Source organism: Alternaria rosae (assembly GCF_020736505.1).
Source record: "Alternaria rosae strain MPI-PUGE-AT-0040 chromosome Unknown BKA58scaffold_5, whole genome shotgun sequence".
In the NCBI taxonomy this organism is placed as follows: Eukaryota; Fungi; Ascomycota; class Dothideomycetes; order Pleosporales; family Pleosporaceae; genus Alternaria; species Alternaria rosae.
The window spans coordinates 167,323-185,780 of NW_025763574.1; the positions used below are offsets into that span (position 1 = coordinate 167,323).

Consider the following 18,458-nt stretch of genomic DNA (forward strand, 5'->3'; position numbering starts at 1 on the left):
ATTCAATGATAACCCTGTGGTCATTTTACGATGCTTTACAATTCATGGGATCATGACCTATAAACATGATGTTTTGATAAAGACTTCCACTATGTCGAGAGGATGAAAAAAACGTGACACCGCGTGCAAGTCGATCAGGTCGATCTCCCGCACCACAGTGATGCAATCATGACCTGCATCATCATCTACCCTCTTCAACGCGTTTGAATCGCGAATTTGCGTACATACCCCTCAGTCTGACTCTCAATTTATCTCATTTGTTCCACTTGATTTCTGGTCTTTTATTTCTGAAATTTCGTTTTCGCCATGTCGCTCAAAATCCCACACGTCACATTGACGCGCTTTGCAACGCGGTGCTCATACCGTGACGTCAGACCATTTACCCGCTATATCACGACTTCTGCAACACGAAATTTCCCCTCTTCATTCTCTGCACTTCCAAATCGCATGCGATCAATTGAACGCACGAAACAAATTACGAATCAATTCCAACCACAGAATCATCAGCGCAACTACGCAAACATGGCTCCTACCAACAACGCCGAACTCCAGATGGGCCAGGTCTTTGATGTCAAGGACAAAGTCGTTCTAGTCACCGGTGGTGGCTCTGGAATTGGTCTCATGATCACACAGACGCTTGCTGTCAATGGTGCTAAGGTTTACATTGTTGGACGGACAGAGGAGAAGCTCGAGAAGGTTGTTGAGGTGCATGGCCAGAACATTGCAGGACAGGTAAGTCTTCGCTACGATGAATATATGAGAAATGTAGACTAAGAGTCCCTAGATTATTCCCATTGTCGGAGACTGCAGCACCAAGGACGGTGTATCGTAAGTTGCGATTGGCATCTGACAGAGAAGGAAATGCTAACTATCTCACAGCAAGATCAAGAAGGAGATCGAGTCAAAGGAGAAGTGCCTCTGCGTCCTCGGTAAGCATTCCCCAATCCCTTCTTCATCTCAAGAACACTCAACTAACTCTCCCAGTCAACAACGCGGGTATCGCCCCAGGCAAAACCGAAGTAAAAGGCACAGCCGAAGACCTCGTCTCCAAGCTTTTCGACGGCACAACCGAGCAAGAATGGCTCGACGTCTACCAAACTAACGTCGTCGGCCCTTTCCTCATGTCCACTGCCTTCCTCCCTCTCCTCCAAAAGTCCACCGAGACGCATCCCGGCTACTCCGGCACCATCATCAACATCAGCTCCATCTCCGGCCACATCAAAATCTCACAAGGCCACTTTGCGTACAACTCCAGCAAAGGCGCCGCGATACATCTCAACAAGATGCTTGCGTCTGAGATTGCGAAGAACGGGATCAAGGTTAGGGTTAACTCGATCGCGCCTGGTGTTTTCCCGTCCGAGATGACGACACAGGAGAGCAGGGATGATAACCAGAAGAGTGAGATGCCGAAGGAGCATAAGGAGGGTCTTCCTGCACAGAGGCCTGGTAAGGATCAAGATATGGCCGCGGCGATTTTGTTTGCTGTTGGTTGCCAGTACCTCAATGGTCAGACTGTCACTGTTGATGGTGGATATGCGATTCAGGTCGGTAACTAAGCGTGCTCCTTTTGTTACCTTATTTTTTTACGATACTTCTACCTTGCTCGAGGATGAGCTTTACGGTGTACGATAGTTGATATGTCGATACTGCATGAGAAATGCATGCATATGGCTTCGCTAGCCGCGACTCAAAACTTCTCGGCCTGTGTGAGACCGGTGAGAGATAGTGTCAAAGCCGAGAGAGGCGGCGCAGAGGTCATCGCAGTACGACGTTTGAGCTGGCTGCTATAGATCAATTGCTGTCTGGCAACCACAATGGCGATATCGTGCATGACAGTAGTTGGTTCATCTCATCGATGCCCACTCATTCTTTGTGATGTATGCATACCCCTGAAGCTCTTTCCTGTCTACTCCGTACAGCCATTCCATATCAACTTGCCATTTCCAGGTCTAGGTCCACAAGCCAAGGCGCGTTCCGCGGGTTATACGTCACGCTCATAATACTCGCATTAACCATCAAAGTCTCCCGCCCAAACTCAACCGCAGTATCACTACCCTCGCCGATATCAACGGCAGCCGCCCTCCTCTCCCTAGCCGCATAGTGATCAACTGGCACAGTATCGAAATCTTCGATATGCTCTTCAATCTTGACATCCAGCCCACCGGCATTTTTCCACCGCACTTTCTGCGCGCCCCACCCCTCATGTATATGCCCAAAGCAATGCAACCTGGGTTTACAGCGTCGAGCAGCGCGGAGTAGGTGCTCGCAGCCGACGTGCTGTCCTGATGTCGTCGCATCCATGACACCCATAGGCGGTCCGTGGGTCATCATGATATCGATGTTGGGGAAGTCTGGGACGGGGTTCTCGGCGATGGGTTTGGCATTCGGCGTGCATTGGTGGGGAGGATTGTAGCGATCTTCGTTGCGGAAGTAGGGGAAGGCGTAGTCGCAGAATTCTGGCTGGTAGGGGGACGCGTAGATCTGGGGTTGTTAGCTTTGAATGGACGCGTCGACTGTCTCAGAATGCGCGTACCCGTAAATTCGCGCCATTTTGTAGCTGGAATGCATGCGTTCCCTCCTCCAGATACGTCACGCCAGCTTTCCTAGCCCGCTCACCCGTCCACATCTCTCGAGCTTTGGCGGGGAGATCTTTGTCGTATCTGTCTCCTCTGTGCATGTATTCGCCTTTCCTGGCGTAATACTGTTCATCAAGGGTGATGTCGTGATTTCCGGCTATGACGAGCTTCAACCCCGCGTCGATACTCTCCAGCATTTCCAGGGTCTTTTCATATTCGTCTAGATGACCGATCATGGTCAGGTCGCCGCAGTGAAGAAGCACATCTGCCTTGGGCAATGGCGGGCGGAAAGCAGCTTCATCATCTGCGATATTATCGGAAGGAGATTTAGAATGGGTATCTGAGATGATGAGAAAGCGTGTCTTGATGCGATCAGGCGTTATTGATGTTGATGTCGTTGACATGACGGAGACTGGGAGCTTCAAGCTTCAGCTGGCGCGCGATGAGGGGTAGCGGGGTTGAGAAGCTGTGACCTTAATAAATCGCGAGTGCCTACAACAAAAAAACCTACTACGTTTGTAGGCAGTAGCATTACCTTCACGGACAAAGGAAAGACTCACTATCGCCGTATTTCTACATCGGGGACAAACTCGCAACACTGCTATCAAACTCGTTGCTTCCCATAGTACCTACAACTTCGGCTACGAAATAGTGCCGCTGCTCGCATTCAGTCTGAACACGTCTACGGCGTCTATGGAGGAGTCTCATGCAAGACTACGATTCTTTATGATGTACTCGCCAAGGTCATAGAAAAACGCGATGGCCACGAGCTATGGGTATCCTTGCCGGTTAGACTTGCTACTTCGGGTCTCGCCGGGCCAGTATCACGCCACTCTCACGAGCTGCCTTGCGCCAACCTCAACATAGCCACATCTGCATTGTGCAGCGAGAGAACTTTTCCATTTTCTCAGCCTCTCTCGTTAAGTCCGGACTATTCCCTTGGATTACCACAACAGCGGAGACGCCTGTTGGCGCACGCCGATGCCTAGATGTGGTACCATGACAGGTGCTCGGAGGAAACCTCAACCATCATCGGGCAAAGCACAAGGGATGCAATACCAAGGAGTAAGCGAACTCACTTGTTGTATCTAGAAGCGGCGCGTTTCATCCGTATGCATCCGGGAATCCACCATTGGCAAGAATGAGGCTTTAGAGAGCCTTTGCTGGCACTGACCCGTCGATCGAGATACCGCATAATACCTGCTAATGAAGCAAGCCGGTAATCAAATTGTGAGGGAAGCCATCCGGCATCACAGATGGTTTATACGATCCGTCCCGAGTTAACCGCGTACAAGCGAAAGCAAATCAGATCCTGCCTGCATGGCTTTGTTGAGTACATTCTGAGACTGCAATTCGCGGCCTTGCCGGGATCAACAGGGTAATTTAGGTTGCACGCACATGAACGAACATCACAGTCGTTGCAATGCGCGCTCAGAGTCATATCGGAAACTCGGGTTCGGAGCATACGCGCAAACCGACTTTCGGCGTAGTGGAGCTCATCCCGGGACTACGCGAGATGCTGCTCCTACCGGACTGCGCCGATGAGGTGCTTATCGTTCGACGTTCACAGTCATTGTAAAAATTCAATCCCTTGAATGAGTAACAGATGTTGCAGTGAAACTCGCGGAAGCGGAAGGCTTACTTAGCCGTGCCAATAATGGTTGAGGGTAGGACGGATCCACAATTAACTTGCGATTTTGGGTTTACCGTACAGCTACTGGAAGCATCTTGACTGTACTGAGCCACTACACCGGAACCTGATCAACCTTAGTGGTGGATTCCCAGCGAGTCACGAGGACCTCTTACCTACTCTGTTGGGTGTGCAGTTCTCGAATCGTCGATACAATTACGTCCTCGTATTCTTATAATACTAAGCCTTTCGTCATCCCAGGCGACGTCGATACATCAACCACCAAACAGCAACGAACACATCCACCGATACACGAGTCGACACAGTCTTGATGAACTTCCCGAGTGATGCGCAGGGAACCAAGACCGAACATACCGAACACTCTCCACCACAGAACGCCATGCCGTACACCAATTACTTCGACAATCCTTACCTTGGCGGGCCAGCCCCAAACGAGTCGCTGAACACCTTCTTTGACTCCGATACATTCTTCGATCAAAACCTCACATCCATTCAGGGTGTATCCGACACGACATCAAAGACACAAGAAGGTTGTAATGCGACATTCTTCACAAGCAGCATATCGACCAGGGATAACAACCAAACGATGACGCAAACATTCAACACCATACACCCCAGTCCATTCGAGCCATATCCATTCGACTTCACACTAGACACCAGGCCACCACAACCGAACGAACCAGACTGTTTCTCCCCCACGAGCACAACGTCGCAACCCTCGTCGCACGGTGGAGACGCGCCGCAACCGCTCATATCGCCATCTCTCTCCCCACACATGCTAAAGCACGAATCCCCATCCTCGCCAACCTCTGCCTCCGAATCATCCACCCCCAAACGCCCCACGAGGAAGCGGGGTCGCCCGAAGATGGACCGCAGTACCACCGACAGCCAAGTCATGTCTTCTCCGACTCTAAAGTATCAGCGCTCAAAACGGTTACCGCATAATCAGGTTGAGCGCAAGTACCGTGAGGGCCTTAATTCGGAGCTGGAAAGGCTGAGACAGGCAGTGCCGATATTGAGGCAGAGCGATGAGCTTGGTGCGGTTGGACAGCCGAAGCCGAGTAAAGCGATGATTTTGGCGAGCGCGATTGAGTATATTCAGAGTATTGAGAAGGAGAGGGATGCGCTGATTGAGGAGAATGATAGGTTACGGAGGGGGCAAGTTGGAGGGCCGACGCAGGGGGATTGGGAGGGAATGAACTTTTGAGGCTTGTTCCGCATAATTTTCTGGCAGCATCATGACTATCGAGGAGGTCACGGAATGCGGCGACGCAAGAGAGGGGTCTTGAGGACGGCGTTTGAGTTTATTTTATGAGTGAAAGGACCGCACCTTGTGAGTACACCGTTCGATGTTGATCTTTCGCATAGATTGTACATTACGATGGGATGAAGCCACTCTGGGTATGAAGGCGATCTGTTAGCCAAAGACAGTTTAATAAACGAATAGCTTTCAAACAATAATGTAATAATAGATAGCTTAGCGGCAATACATACACTTACCCTGCATCACAAACGTGTAGTGGTCATAGTAGTAGATATCGGAGCTTTATGTCCACTATATCGCTTTGAAGACCGCTGTCTTTTTGGAACTGCTAGACCCAGTTCCATTCCCCTAAACTTCGCGATACGTAGGAACCAAGTAATGTCTAGCTTCAAAGATCAAAATTCTTTGTTTCGGTCACTGCAAGACGACAGAATTTGGGTCGCATTCTGCAAGTACCATGCAAAGCATAAGATAGGTAGAAGCATACATGGACTTGGTGGCTATAGTCTACTTCAGATTGGATAGCACATATGCATCAAGCAGTTTAAATTCTATCCTCCCCCACTGGCGTAACAAACGTACTAGATACCTATTGCAAACGCGGAGACCTAAAAGCATGTATACACGCCAAAGCGAAGTATAAGTCTGTCTCTTTACCAGTCAACGAGAGCATCAAAAGCTTCACCTAGGCTTCAAAGAGAGCCATCTCGTAGCATTGTTGGTGCTGGTTCGGTGTTGGAATGCAATCCCCTGCTTCGATGCGGCGTGGTTCGGCTAACTACAGAATTTTTCTTCTACCCCACCTTTTAGCCCAAGATGTCCCACCAACACATCAAAACCGATAAAGAATCTTTCGTGTCCCTTCAACATGCTTTTGATATCGAAGTATGCTTTTATAAATTTTATAATTTCCAAAATCTCCATCAAATCATCAGATTTCATCAAATCGCCCGGCTAGCTCAATCGGTAGAGCGTGAGACTCTTAGCTTTCACGTCCTAAAGACTCGATTGGTTATCTCAAGGTTGTGGGTTCGACCCCCACGTCGGGCTTTCCTTTTGCTGGCGTCTGGTACATGTCCTGGGAGGGAGTGGATGATGTGGTGGTGGTGGTGGTGGAGAAGGATGTTTTTTTTTTTCAACTATTTGGAAAACGATACACGACTAAAAACAAAACACCCACGCGACGGTGGCAGAGACATGCCAGAGAGACGCAGCACTATGCTAGCTATATGTAGTCTTTGTATTAATTTGCTTCTACATGGTGAGTGCTTTTTCCGTTTTGTACGAATCTGGTAAGAGCTTATCTTCACTTTATCAAGGGACACTGTTTTCTTGGCTTCTTTATAACTTTATACAGATTTAAGCAAGACGTCGAGAAGCCTGTGAAGCTTGCGATTATTGATAACTTGTCTTTGTACTTAATAGCGTTTAAATTAAATAAGCCGGCCTACCGTCCTCAAGCAAGGACAGCGGAAACATACTGCAGTGAGTAATCACGTATGAAGGGCGAGAGGAATATCTCTTTTGGTCTCGTTGCTACGAGACAAAAAAGCCTGGAAGGCCGTAACGTGCAATAGTAGTTGGTAAAGTCAAAGGAAAGGGAAGACACGGGTAAGGCCTCAATACTATATGGCTTTGGTGTACCTCCTATATTTTTTCCCCTCTTCCTCTGTCTTACATGTCAAGGAGTAAGCCCATGGCATTTGCACAAACGGTGCGCTTGTGGAGGTACGAATTTGCAACTACCTTTGCATGGTATCATAAGATTAAGGTATGGACCACACAGAACACGCTTCTCTATAAGCCGTGCACGCCAATGTAGGCCCCTTGCCTGTCTCATTTTCACGTACTCGATAGGCTCTCGACTGCATCTGTTCTCCGCTTCCGCCAAGGTTCAACGATCTCAGTCTCACTTCAGCGGAATAGATCTCTCTCGAGCTACGCTGGATCTGCGCGAGACACTGCGCCTATAGTCCCTAGCACCATCAGTGACCATCTTCATCGTCTTGATAGGGCACATCTCCCCATGCGCATGAGTGCTCTCAATCACACCAAGATACCTTAGCGAACACGCATATAAGCTACCGGCATTCTCCTAGCTCCAGACTCTGTTTCAACATCCAAACAAGCCTTTACGCATCTGTAGTGATCAGCAGGCGTACAGTAGGCAGCCAGCGGCTAGCTCAAACCTAGGCACGCCGCACCGGTTACTGTAGCAGAGCAGCCGGTGGAAGAGCATCTAGTCTGCAACCCACATCAAGCACTATTTGACATCGACAAGTTTCGCTTGCTATTCGGACCGTCTTTTTCTGCAGTTTTTTTTTTGGAATTGTAGGCGTAAGGGAAGGTCTTTATCGGGGTTGGGTTGGAAGACACTTAGGTAGTCAGGGGGGATACGGAGGAGTTGCGCGGATATCCGCCTTCTGAGGGATAAGCTAGAGGAAGGCCATCGTGGTCTTCCTATCTCGTAGTAGCGGTGCATGATGCGATGCAAGAGACAGCTTCACTCTCGATCAGTATCTCGAGCGAGGCACAGTATCCACTGACACCGGGATGGCTTCCATCCGCCGAAATGACTCGCATACTGTCCATCTTACCTACCCTATGGTTCAGCCATGTTACACTGGGAAGGCGCATGCACAACATCGCCCTGCCCGCCTATAGCTATGTGGACAGGCATGCAGGTACTCCACAAACCGCCAGTCCGGACATGCAACCAAAGCGTCGATGCCATAGCGCGCGGATGTAAGTTTGCGCGATAGCGCCATGCGTGAAGCCAAGAGTCTGGAGTGCAGCACGCGCGACATGTGCGTGATGACACATTCGCCAGCAAAAATCGCGAGAGAGGTCCGACCGCGCATGATGCATTTGCAGCGGACCCAGAGATCAGAATCTTTTGACTGCTTGCCTAATGCAATGTCGTGTGTGCTGTTCATCTACAGGTACGTTTGGGGCGTAGCTCGGAAATCCTGCCCGGATCGGATGGAAGGATGTTAAAGTGGACTTTGGGAAGATGGACGGCTAATGCTGGAGCCGTGGCCTCGCGGCGCGGCGCAGCATGGGCGCATTGCGTGCAAGTCACGCTGCTTTGTTGGTATGCAGTTTAGATTGTTTGACAGTCGTGATAGTTGGGTCAGAGACGCGAGCGCGAGGTTATTGGGTGGTGTGTGAGAATGGAGTGGCTGCATGCTTTCCGACTCGTTGTATGTCTCGAAGATCCTTTAGGCGTACATGGCCGCCGGGGTGGTTGCAGGCGTTTATGCTTGATGTTCGCAAAGGAGGCCGGATCGTCGAAACCGCGTCAAAACCCAGCGGAACGGGAGGTACGGTGCGCGCTCAATGACTGACAGGAAGCACGGATAGACGGATCTGACAGGGTTCAGCTCCGCGGCTTTACACACGTGAATTTTCCATGAGTAACAGGCCAGTGACTCTTGCGGTTGGATATACGTCAGTCGAGCGATGGGGAAGGTTGCGTTCCCAACCTTGCGTGCATGTTCCTTCAGCTTTGCCCTGCAGACGCGCACGAACGCGATTGCGACACTCGTTGCAATCTTCCGTTGCAGGGGTTAGATGCCGATAACTGTCATACGGTAACGGCCGGCTTTTACGACGCTAAGAAGCTGGTAATCGTGGTGGACTGTGATGAAAACAAGCTGGTGTGCAGACCGATGATGCTGAGGATCAGTGTGGATACAGTACTACTGCCGGAAGACATCCCGCCAGCACGCCTAACTGTGACAGGACAAACCTCTGGTGCCCCAGTATCCTGCATGGGAGAAATGCGCGATTGGATGCCTAGACATGCCTCTGAATCCTTCGAGAAACCCTGAACTTGTGTCACCAAATGATGTAACATTGTGCAGCCAGTATGTCGTTCGCGCATAGGGCTGCAATGGCTTGCGCGTACATGTGTGTAACTTTGAGTGTCTGCGCGCATGAAGTTTGCGGTTGCTGAGTGGTCCGACAGTGTCGCTGAAACTTGTAAACGTGGTGACCACCAGCTCGTGTACGTAACTACGCTGAATTCGACTAACGTGGGACTGCGAACTAGCGATTTTTACGCACGCCTCTCCACAGAGACCCTTGAGCCCATGCAGTAGCCGCTGCTGGGAATAAGCAAAAAAATGCACCTCCTCACATCGTGTCTATGCGCTGAGCCCACATCCTCCTTGTCTGATTTAGTCCATACAGGCACACCTCCACATTTGTGGTAAGAGCGCCGAGAGGAGTGACAACCGAGGCTTTGGAGGCCCATGATTCAGCCAAGCGGGATCAGCAAGAACACGGTCGGAAAAGATCAAGGTTCATTCCGGAGCAAACGTCGACGGGCCTCCTACCCGGCTGTGTGGTAGCGGGGAAAAAGTCAAGTCCTGGTCCAGCAAAACTGGGAGCCAAAGGCAAAAGCAATTTCCGTTCCTTCCGCAGCCATTGTCTCATGGTCCGGAATTGAAGGAGGATTATTCACAGTCCGAGCTTTTCCCAGTATCGTAGAGAAGCGACGAGAAAAAGTGGATCAACAGCCACCTTGAATGACCGAGGCTCGGGTACGTACTCGAGTTGCATACGACAGTCTCAAGAAGTCTGGACAGGAGGCCTGGGCGTCTGCGCAATGTCCGCAGGTTTGGGCTGGAAAGCGAATTTATTCCGGGTCCTGGGATAGCAGCTTCGCTTGCACAAAGGTCAAACGTCATGGAAAGTTTGCTGATGAACATTGACTTCTGAGATTATCCAAGGCATTTATCAAGGCTGAAAGACCAAGGTGATACAACCGGTTTCTAAAAATCGCAGATGCAGGTACGAAGATGATACGGTACAGCTAGTTGCGTGGCCTCATCATCGCGCGTACAATGAGGCTTCAGTGCGATGCCATTCGCTAACAGCCGGTCCGTGACCTTCATGCATGGTCTGATTGACACATAGGTAGTTGTCGCCTTTGCATTGCTGATATTGAGGCAGAGGATGTGTATGAGATAGACTTGTGCAGAGGTTACTGATCATGGTACTTCCGTAAGAATGATGTAAGTGTAGATGTTCGGGAATACAACCGTAGCTTTGCTCGTGTACGCCTTGCTTTCGCCGAACATTGCGTGTATGCCTCAGGCCAAAGCCAAGATAGCCATGCCACCTTCCAGAACAATACTTTCATTGGTGCCAGGGAGTGCCATGTTCTGAACCTAGTTATGGCCTGCAAAGTACCCGGTGGAATTTGACAAGTCGGTTTCGCATTGGTGACCCCGCGGTCCCCGTGAAACCATCTGGGTAACGTATGCTTGCTGTAGTTGCGGGAACGCCATACCGCGAACGACAGAAAACAGGTGTCACAAACGTGCCGAGGTGCTCAAGTAGTGAAGTAGCGATGTGTTACTATCTGGGTATCGAATTCGGCGCATATGCTTTCGAAGTATTCGGAAAGCTACATGTAGCATCTCTTTAAATGATCCTCCAATCGGCGTTGTTTGTACATGTGATAGTGCCTGTCAGATGCTGATTGGAACTGTGAAACGAAACCGCCGAAATTTGGACATGAAGGCTGCCCAAGCAAAACCTGAATGAACCTGGAAGAATGACCCGTTACGGAGTCTTTGTGAAGCTAAAAATCAAAAATTGCAATGCTGGTAACGCCCAAGTTCACTTATTGGTCCATTGGAGAAGCATGATCTCCCAACCATGTATCGTAATTCCAGTCGTGTCGCGCCCATAACTCCGGAAATGATAGTTTTGATAATGACCACTCATATCGGAGAAGTCACCGAAGCAGTCCATGACTCATCCCGTGTATCGCCATACAGAGTGTGTAAGATTGAAGTGTGCAGCTTCTGGGGCCGCAGAAGTTGTGTTGTTGTAGTCACAATGCGCTTGGTGGTCAATTAAGCTCCCGAGTAGAATTGCGGTAGCCCCTGATGATGATACGCCATTGGTGGTGTAACCTCCTCCTGTACCCGGTCTAGGTGTCCTGGTTCCCCATACCACTGCGCACTCATGGAACGCCCAGCTGTAGGCATTGGCGGTCCATGGTTGGGCATGGCGTCGTATGATGACCAAGGAGCCGGATAATAGGAGTGATTCGGAACAACGGGTGCAGATAATGGCGCAGTCGTAGATGCGCCTATCGTGGTCGCGTGGATTGTGGAAGGATTTGTGTCTATGGTAGTCGGATATGGATACGGAGAAGTTCTCCGGTAGTTTTCGTGCTGAATACCGAGACCCTGTCCTGGGTATTGTTGCGGAAGTCCTTCGATGTTGCCGTATGACATCGAGCGTGATGGTGGTTGAAATGATGGTTGCTGGCCCCAATGAGAGTCCTGGTGACCGTAGGACATCGTCGAGCTCGTACTCATCGCTGCTGGTGTGTGACCACCTGAGACGTTCGATTCGCTGCCGTATGCTGAGTTTGCTGTTGAAGGTGAATTGCGCCACGTGGGGCTTTCGCCTACGGTGGATGAAGGCAGGAAACTATTCGTTGGTGGCCAGTGGGTTTCTATTGGGGGAGGATAAGGATAAGGAGGGTGCTGTACTGGGACTTTATTCGTCAGCGAATGCGGGCCCGAGGCAGCATTAAACCTACGGCCGCTGGTGACAGAGGCATGGTGAGGATCACTTTCGTGGTCGCCATGATAGCCAAAGCTTGGAGGTTGCCCATTCGACGCAGGGCCAGAGAACGGTGTACGGAACTCACCCATGGCATCGCCCGAAGAGGACAAGGGGTGCCGAGGTGAAGTAGAGACAGGTGTAGCTGGTTGAACTGCACTGCCCGACTTCGACGGGATAGTTTGGGGCTGCGGCATATCAGGGTTATGCTCAACTGGGTAGAAGTTGCATTCCTTTTTCAGCCGAATGCAGTTGGAGCAACGGCCTGCGGGATCGTCGGGAGCTAAAAGGCATCGTATCTTTCTGCGCCTGCAATGCCCTGTTCCCAACAGTCAGTGATCGAGAACAACATCAGAATGCGCTGTTTGTTCACTTACCACAAGCAACTGAGGTTCTATGGTATCCTAGCTTGTTCCTCGGTTTGTTACTTGTTGGCGACAGGTCACCAGGGTTTCCAAGTGCTAAGTGGCGCATGTGTGGAGTTGATGAGGACTTGCGGAGCTCTCCCGGTACTTTGCTCTTTGAGGAGCGTCTCTTCTTATTCGAGTGTTGGTGAGGTTGGGTAGCGGGTTCCTGACCGGTCGCAGAATCATGGGCGGACTCGAGTCGATCTGTGGGGCTTGGTGTAGAAGCAGTGTCGGCGGCATGGGAACGCCCAAACCCAGTGTTATGGTTCGGGGGGTTGAATGACATGGCGTCCTGAAGGGGCTGTAAAAGCAACGAGTGCTCTAATCTAGCTGCCGTCTTCTTCGCGCGGCGTTCTGTACCCACAGCCATGTGAGGCGTACTCTTGTCGCAAGACCCGAATATCAAGACGCGGCAACACGTAGTGCATTGAAGGACCTGAGGGTATAAGCATTTAATGTTTAAAGTTCAACAAGGCCCCACAAAGATCCATGATGGACAGGAAGCTAAACAGTGTACATACCTGGGATGTCAAACGAGGCGACTTCTCAAACGCTGGAGCCGGCACTACAAGATCTTGCTTGCGGAGCGGTCGACGGGACACTTGCTGATCTACCGTGCCATGGGATTCTCGATCTAATCAATGCTTCGGAGGCGCACTGACAGCAGGGGCCAAAAGGTAGTAATAGTCAAGAACCAGGTAAATAACCAAGTAGCAGAAGCGATGGTGAAGCAGTTGCGCACCGACAGTGACAGCTCAAGGCAGCTAGTCGTTACCACGGCCGTTCGTTAGCGGGGGCGCATTGCAATCTTCAGGACAACAGGCGCCAAAAGCAAAAGCCTGCATACATACGAAAAGAAGTAGGGACCGAATATAGAAATTTAGACGACGCTGTTTGGTTGAACAAATGGATGATTAAAAGTGGCGAAGTATATCCACGCTACTACGCAAACGGACTGCTGCGTTGGAGCGCCTCTTCGCACCAGAGGATTTCACAGGGTTCATCAATCCTCCTTCCTCACAAGCACAAGATCATCTTCTAGAGGCCAAGCGACCAGGTTGCTGTTGGTGGGCCCGCTTGGACCAAGTGATGTGCGGGATGGATGGGTGTGCAGGCCAGCAGAGTCCGAGCGTCATGACTTTGATGGCTCGGACCCTTCGCACAGTCGCTGTTTGGGATGCTTTGCCTGTCACGTCTCGACGGTGGGATGCGATGACAGCCAGCGGTAGCCGCCTAGCGTCAGCGGCGGCGCGCTCCACTTGCATCGTCTTGCGTGGAAGTCTAGTCAAGCCACCATGTGGATGGCCTTGGATTGGTGAAGAGACGGATGTAATGTCTGCCTGACCCCGATTTCTGGTACGTATGTAAGGGGCCTATACAAGGCAGTATGCTAAGGAGTATGCAAGCTGTGAGGTTAATTTAGCATGGCTCTGTGCGTACGAACGTCGCCGGGGAAGCGTGGTTGAGCCAGGGTGGGATTCAACACTGTCCGGATCTAAGATGATGAGGACGGCGATAAAGGCCTCAATGGAGACAGGGCCGAAGTGCCTGAGCGAGAGAGCTGACGCAGACTGGAGACTGGTAGGGCTTGGTTTGCGCAGATGAGGGCCCAATACGCACACGTCGTGACGTGACCGCCCAGTAGCGAATGCCCGCTGCGATGATCCCCCGATGCTCGCGGTCGTTGGAGAGGTCTCGAAGTGTGGTGCAGGGATGACGCCGACGTGAACTGCTGGCGCTGTCATGGTATGCTATCCTGCGACAAATTGGCTGCGAAGGCGCGTCCTTCTCCACAGTGTTCATCTCGCTAGCAAGGCCCTGGCAAAGGCTCGACTAATCTCCACTCGCGTCATCGCGATTGAGGATAATCAGCGATTCCACAGTTGCGTTGCACAAGCGTGGTCAAGCGAGCATGTCACTGGCCAAGCTGGATTGCAGTACGTGATGGCCGCCGGTCGTCGGTTAATGCGCATGAGGCCTGACCCAGCGCTCTGGCTACGGTCGCTGCATGACTTGCACTCCAATAGTACGGGCGCTGTCCAAGACAGACGATTGCACGTGGAAGACCGATCTGATACAAAATCACTTCGGGCCTATCCATTCGTCTCGAATTTTCGGTGGTCAGACGGTTTCCAGCAGGCTTGCTATTTCCCGACGGCACCTGCACAGCGTCTCCCCCCACCGGTCCGCAGTGGCGCGTCTATGGTGAGGCGTAGGATATTTCTTTTTCCCAGTGCGCCTCCGCCGCCCAAGAAGCAGGGAAAGCTATCCCACGTTCTCCATTTTTTCTTGTCTTGCATGTGTCCGCTACTCATCGTGTTCGCGCGGTCAGCACTGCATCCTGCCGGTGCCGACAGCCTGTGTTAGCTGTGCACGTCATTGGAGGGTAATATCGATTTGACGCTTTTAGACCAGGTCGTCGGTAATAATGCCCTCCGGTTGTCCAGCCCTTAGGCCTAAGGATGCGAGTCGCCTTGGTCGTGCGCAGAGTTCAGTCATGTATTCTGGCTAAATTATGCGCGGTAGTGTAGTGTATCTGAAACGTACCGGACATCAACCGATCGATTTGGCGGAGCGCCGGCTATCAAGAAGTCGGGGATAACATGGTGATCAGTAGTTGGTGTTTGCGCCGCTGCACAGGCGAACGGCGCTTCATCCGTTCGTGAACGCTCGTGCGAGGCTTGCATCGTGCCTTCCCCCTCGCTAGTCTTGGCTCGCTTAATCGCAACTTCCACCCTGGGACATTGCGGTGCGCGCCTGCCAATTGCAGTGCCATGATGCGGGCAGATAGCGAGAGCTCCAAAACCCCGCGCGTCCTTCACCTCGACCACCAGCACCCCCTGATTGGCCGTGGTGACATGCGCCGGCGGCGCGATATCAAGCTCCTCCACCTCACTGTCTGTTCCACCGTCCTCACGCATACAGACCAGCACTCCTCGACACTACTGCTAGCCTCTTGTAGTAGGTGGCAGCGGACATGACCGACAGTAACCACCTCGTTTTCAAAGCACGAGTACCAATATCGCAGAGTCGTATCAACGTTGCGCAGCTTTGGTCCTTCCTGCCTATAGCAGGGACCTACACAGTGCCCCCACGTTGGGGTTGGGTCATGAATGTCAGCATTGCAACCCCACTTGTCTCACTACATCGACAATCATTGTACTGCGGTATCTCCGGGACTTTTGGAGAAGGGTGTACGACTATGGCTGCATCACAGCCCTGCACTTTGCGCCATGGCAACACGGTGGTGCAACCTCCATCTGGTCAGGCTTCGCCGAGGTAACAAAGACATAGATGCCGGGCGTTCAGCGAATCCTTCGTCAGCTCAAGCGATACGAAAGGCCCGCCAGACTGGATATGTCACATCGCAGAAGACATTTCTACATTCCATGTGGGTTCTTCGTTCTACGCTCGATTCGACGCTAGCGATCATCACTTCCTGCGCCTGTGCCATATGAGCAACTATCGACACCACGGCAGTTCTTTCGCATGATACACTCACTAATCCTTGCGCATATGCAACATCTTCGTCCTTATGCAACGAAAACACACCATACTCCGTATATCGGCGTATTGTTTGGAAACCACGCGCGAGACATTTCCCGGCTCTGTGGTTGCCGCATTCGCTTTTCTCAAGAGCTAGTTACGGGCAGATACTCGGACATAAGCTAGTCACACAATGACACCTGGGACTGCTCATCGTCTACAAGAAAAGCATCTCCAAAAGTAAGGGCGTCTTGGTCAAACCTTGAGTAGGCCGTTGGAGGTCAGGATATTCGTAACAATGACCGTCGCTGCCCGAAACCTGGGGGTGGTTGTGCTCGAGCATGAAGAACCAATCGCATCTCTTCTACGTCAGACCAGCACATCGTTGAGATGGACGTTTATCACTACTTTGAGTTTGCTGAGGCCCTCACACCATGCTTCAACACCAAGGCCATATTAGCTTGGCAGTCACCACGTTTTCTAGCGCATCTCGAACGTCCAGTCTTGTCGCCACGCTGCCTGCCCGACATGGCGGAGCCCCATACCGAACCTCTGGAGATCAGCGTCACGTTGGCTAGGGTCCGCTTTGGTAAACTCAGTGGATGATCTTCAGGAGAGTGTACGCGACACGTTGACAGCCGCGCAACACCTCGCCTATAATTCACGAAAATAACGCCGACCGCGTACTTCTAGACGCGCTTCGACGTTGGCACAGTTCCTCAGCGTCCGCTATCAACAGCCGGACTCTAAGCTTTGCATTATGATCGACCAGCAAGCTACGGAGCAACTTCCGCTCAGCAGTTATGGTCGATCACGTCTTGGCCGACCCTCCATCGAAGTGCTCGCCTTGTGGTTAAAGTTCGATTGCTTCGGGGACACCTTTCCTATTTCATACAGAAAGCCGGTATACTAAAGTCTCTATTCTAGCGAGCACGCAGCCTCACTTGCTGACAAGGCTCTCGAACCCTTGGAATACGGGTCTTCTTCAACTAATCATCCGATTTCTACGTCATATGTTCCCGGTCGCAGCTGGGACGGAGTTATCCGCGACACCCTGTGAAAATAAAATTCCGCCCCGTTGCCTGAACCATACTAAGTTACCAAGGCTGGAGATAGTATGGTTCTCTGCGTATAACGGACGCATCTCGAATCGAAAAGCCGATTTGAGCTATCGGTCCTTCGTCATGCTGCGCTGGTTTCACAATTCTACCTAAATAGAGCGCAGTAGTATTAGAAGCGTGAAAAGGCAAGTCCCGTTCGCTAACCACGCACCATGCACGACTCGGCAGACACCCTCATGGACCCTGAATCGCTGGTCGCCAGTGTCTTCAAAAACCGTCTTACTCAAGCAACCAAATGCTGAGCAGTGACAATATTGTTCAAGGATGTTGATGGCATCACCAGAACCATTCACCCATCGGCTCTGCTCGGGAGATTTGCCCGTGCCACCGGTAGAGATTCCGATCCGATACGCGGCAGTTGTCATCGGACTCGCACCCGAGAACCATGATTCGCCCAAATTACCGCATTCAGTATCATACAGATCCAGTCGCGAAACCCATCGATATCTGTGCTGCGCTCGAAAGGCCCCACAAGCGCCCACATCCATCACGTGGGCATGTCTTTGTCCTGATTTCTAAATGCGATGCAAAACCTGGTAATACATGCATCGACTATCACGCCACCAATCTCACTCACTGCCCACGGCAATCTCCACGCACCACAGCTCGAGATCTTACAGGCGGGGCGTCCCCCGAGCGATCGAGGGTGTGGAATCGCTGCTAACGATCTTCACGCATGGAACCTAAATGCGGGGTTCCACTAGTCAGCCCACCCCCTTGAACAACTAGGTCGGATCACCAAAACCTCAAATCGTCGGGTCTTTAGTTCCGCATCAGGATCTCTGCTCGCCTCGCTGCCAAGTGTACATGTTGCCGGGAGGATGTATACCCGGGTTCGCGCTGGTATGGAAAAGGAAACATGGTGCAGCCACGATAGCCTACGCGTGGGTTAGCCATCACAACCTAAACTCGTCTACGCGCCTTACAACCAGGGTACGTGACTATGATTTGTAGATTAGGAATCTACAAACCAAACCATCTCTTACGACTACAATATTACTGTGCGAAACTAGGTTTTCCGGCTTCCCCACCCCCTGGATAATCCCATCCACGCTTGCCCCACGAGCACCACATGGATAGTTCAGCATCCGAAAGTCGTCCGCAAGCACATACTACGCTCGACACCCTGCCCTTGCTAAATCATTTTATTCTCAGAAAATAGCATCGGTTCTGTTGTCTACAACGGGTACTATGTCCGTTTACCAAACGCGTGGGAACCTAGATGATATATACACTTTGGACATTACTCGGGGTCGCTATCGTTCCTCAGATAGAGTGCTCACGGAAACCTAATGGTGATCCGTGAGAAACCTTTAATCTTTGGGCATACGCAGCCCGAAGCACTTGCCGACGAGAACTGTG

At 51.3% G+C, this 18,458-nt stretch overlaps 6 protein-coding genes and 1 non-coding gene across 7 annotated transcripts; 5 read left to right on the top strand and 2 right to left on the bottom strand.

The window, feature by feature from the left end:
* Positions 1–522: 522 nt before the first annotated feature.
* On the top strand, positions 523–1,556 carry BKA58DRAFT_315590 (short chain dehydrogenase/reductase; the record flags this gene model as incomplete). The annotated part of the gene is made up of 4 exons (XM_046167533.1): positions 523–732; positions 785–828; positions 880–929; positions 985–1,556. 4 exons carry the CDS (start codon positions 523–525, stop codon positions 1,554–1,556), a joined length of 876 nt encoding a protein of 291 aa, XP_046024830.1.
* A 373-nt stretch (positions 1,557–1,929) lies between these two features.
* On the bottom strand, positions 1,930–2,980 carry BKA58DRAFT_439537 (ser/Thr protein phosphatase family protein; the record flags this gene model as incomplete). The annotated part of the gene is made up of 2 exons (XM_046173695.1): positions 1,930–2,481; positions 2,534–2,980. 2 exons carry the CDS (start codon positions 2,978–2,980, stop codon positions 1,930–1,932), a joined length of 999 nt encoding a protein of 332 aa, XP_046024831.1.
* A 1,171-nt stretch (positions 2,981–4,151) lies between these two features.
* Positions 4,152–5,752, top strand: BKA58DRAFT_384181 (uncharacterized protein). The gene has a single exon (XM_046170241.1). It carries the CDS (start codon positions 4,538–4,540, stop codon positions 5,432–5,434), a length of 897 nt encoding a protein of 298 aa, XP_046024832.1. The 5' UTR covers positions 4,152–4,537; the 3' UTR covers positions 5,435–5,752.
* A 687-nt stretch (positions 5,753–6,439) lies between these two features.
* Positions 6,440–6,541, top strand: BKA58DRAFT_t42. The gene has a single exon. It is a non-coding gene; the product is annotated as a tRNA-Lys (tRNA).
* Positions 6,542–8,106: 1,565 nt separating this feature from the next.
* On the top strand, positions 8,107–9,324 carry BKA58DRAFT_401569 (uncharacterized protein; the record flags this gene model as incomplete). Its single annotated transcript, XM_046171670.1, has 5 exons — positions 8,107–8,236; positions 8,322–8,433; positions 8,599–8,654; positions 8,717–8,814; positions 8,998–9,324. 5 exons carry the CDS (start codon positions 8,107–8,109, stop codon positions 9,322–9,324), a joined length of 723 nt encoding a protein of 240 aa, XP_046024833.1.
* Positions 9,325–11,361: 2,037 nt separating this feature from the next.
* On the bottom strand, positions 11,362–12,859 carry BKA58DRAFT_315540 (uncharacterized protein; the record flags this gene model as incomplete). The annotated part of the gene is made up of 3 exons (XM_046167531.1): positions 11,362–12,014; positions 12,060–12,401; positions 12,460–12,859. The coding sequence occupies 3 exons, from the start codon at positions 12,857–12,859 to the stop codon at positions 11,362–11,364; spliced, it is 1,395 nt and encodes a 464-aa protein (XP_046024834.1).
* A 1,022-nt stretch (positions 12,860–13,881) lies between these two features.
* BKA58DRAFT_168783 (uncharacterized protein) lies at positions 13,882–14,929 on the top strand. Its single transcript, XM_046165127.1, has one exon. The coding sequence runs from the start codon at positions 14,233–14,235 to the stop codon at positions 14,854–14,856; it is 624 nt and encodes a 207-aa protein (XP_046024835.1). The 5' UTR covers positions 13,882–14,232; the 3' UTR covers positions 14,857–14,929.
* The last annotated feature ends 3,529 nt before the right edge of the window (positions 14,930–18,458 follow it).

What these genes read in the sequence shown, in the direction of transcription:
- BKA58DRAFT_384181 (XM_046170241.1), top strand. Translation starts at nt 4,538, where the DNA reads ATGAACTTCCCGAGTGATGCGCAGGGAACCAAGACCGAACATACCGAA.
- BKA58DRAFT_168783 (XM_046165127.1), top strand. Translation starts at nt 14,233, where the DNA reads ATGGTATGCTATCCTGCGACAAATTGGCTGCGAAGGCGCGTCCTTCTC.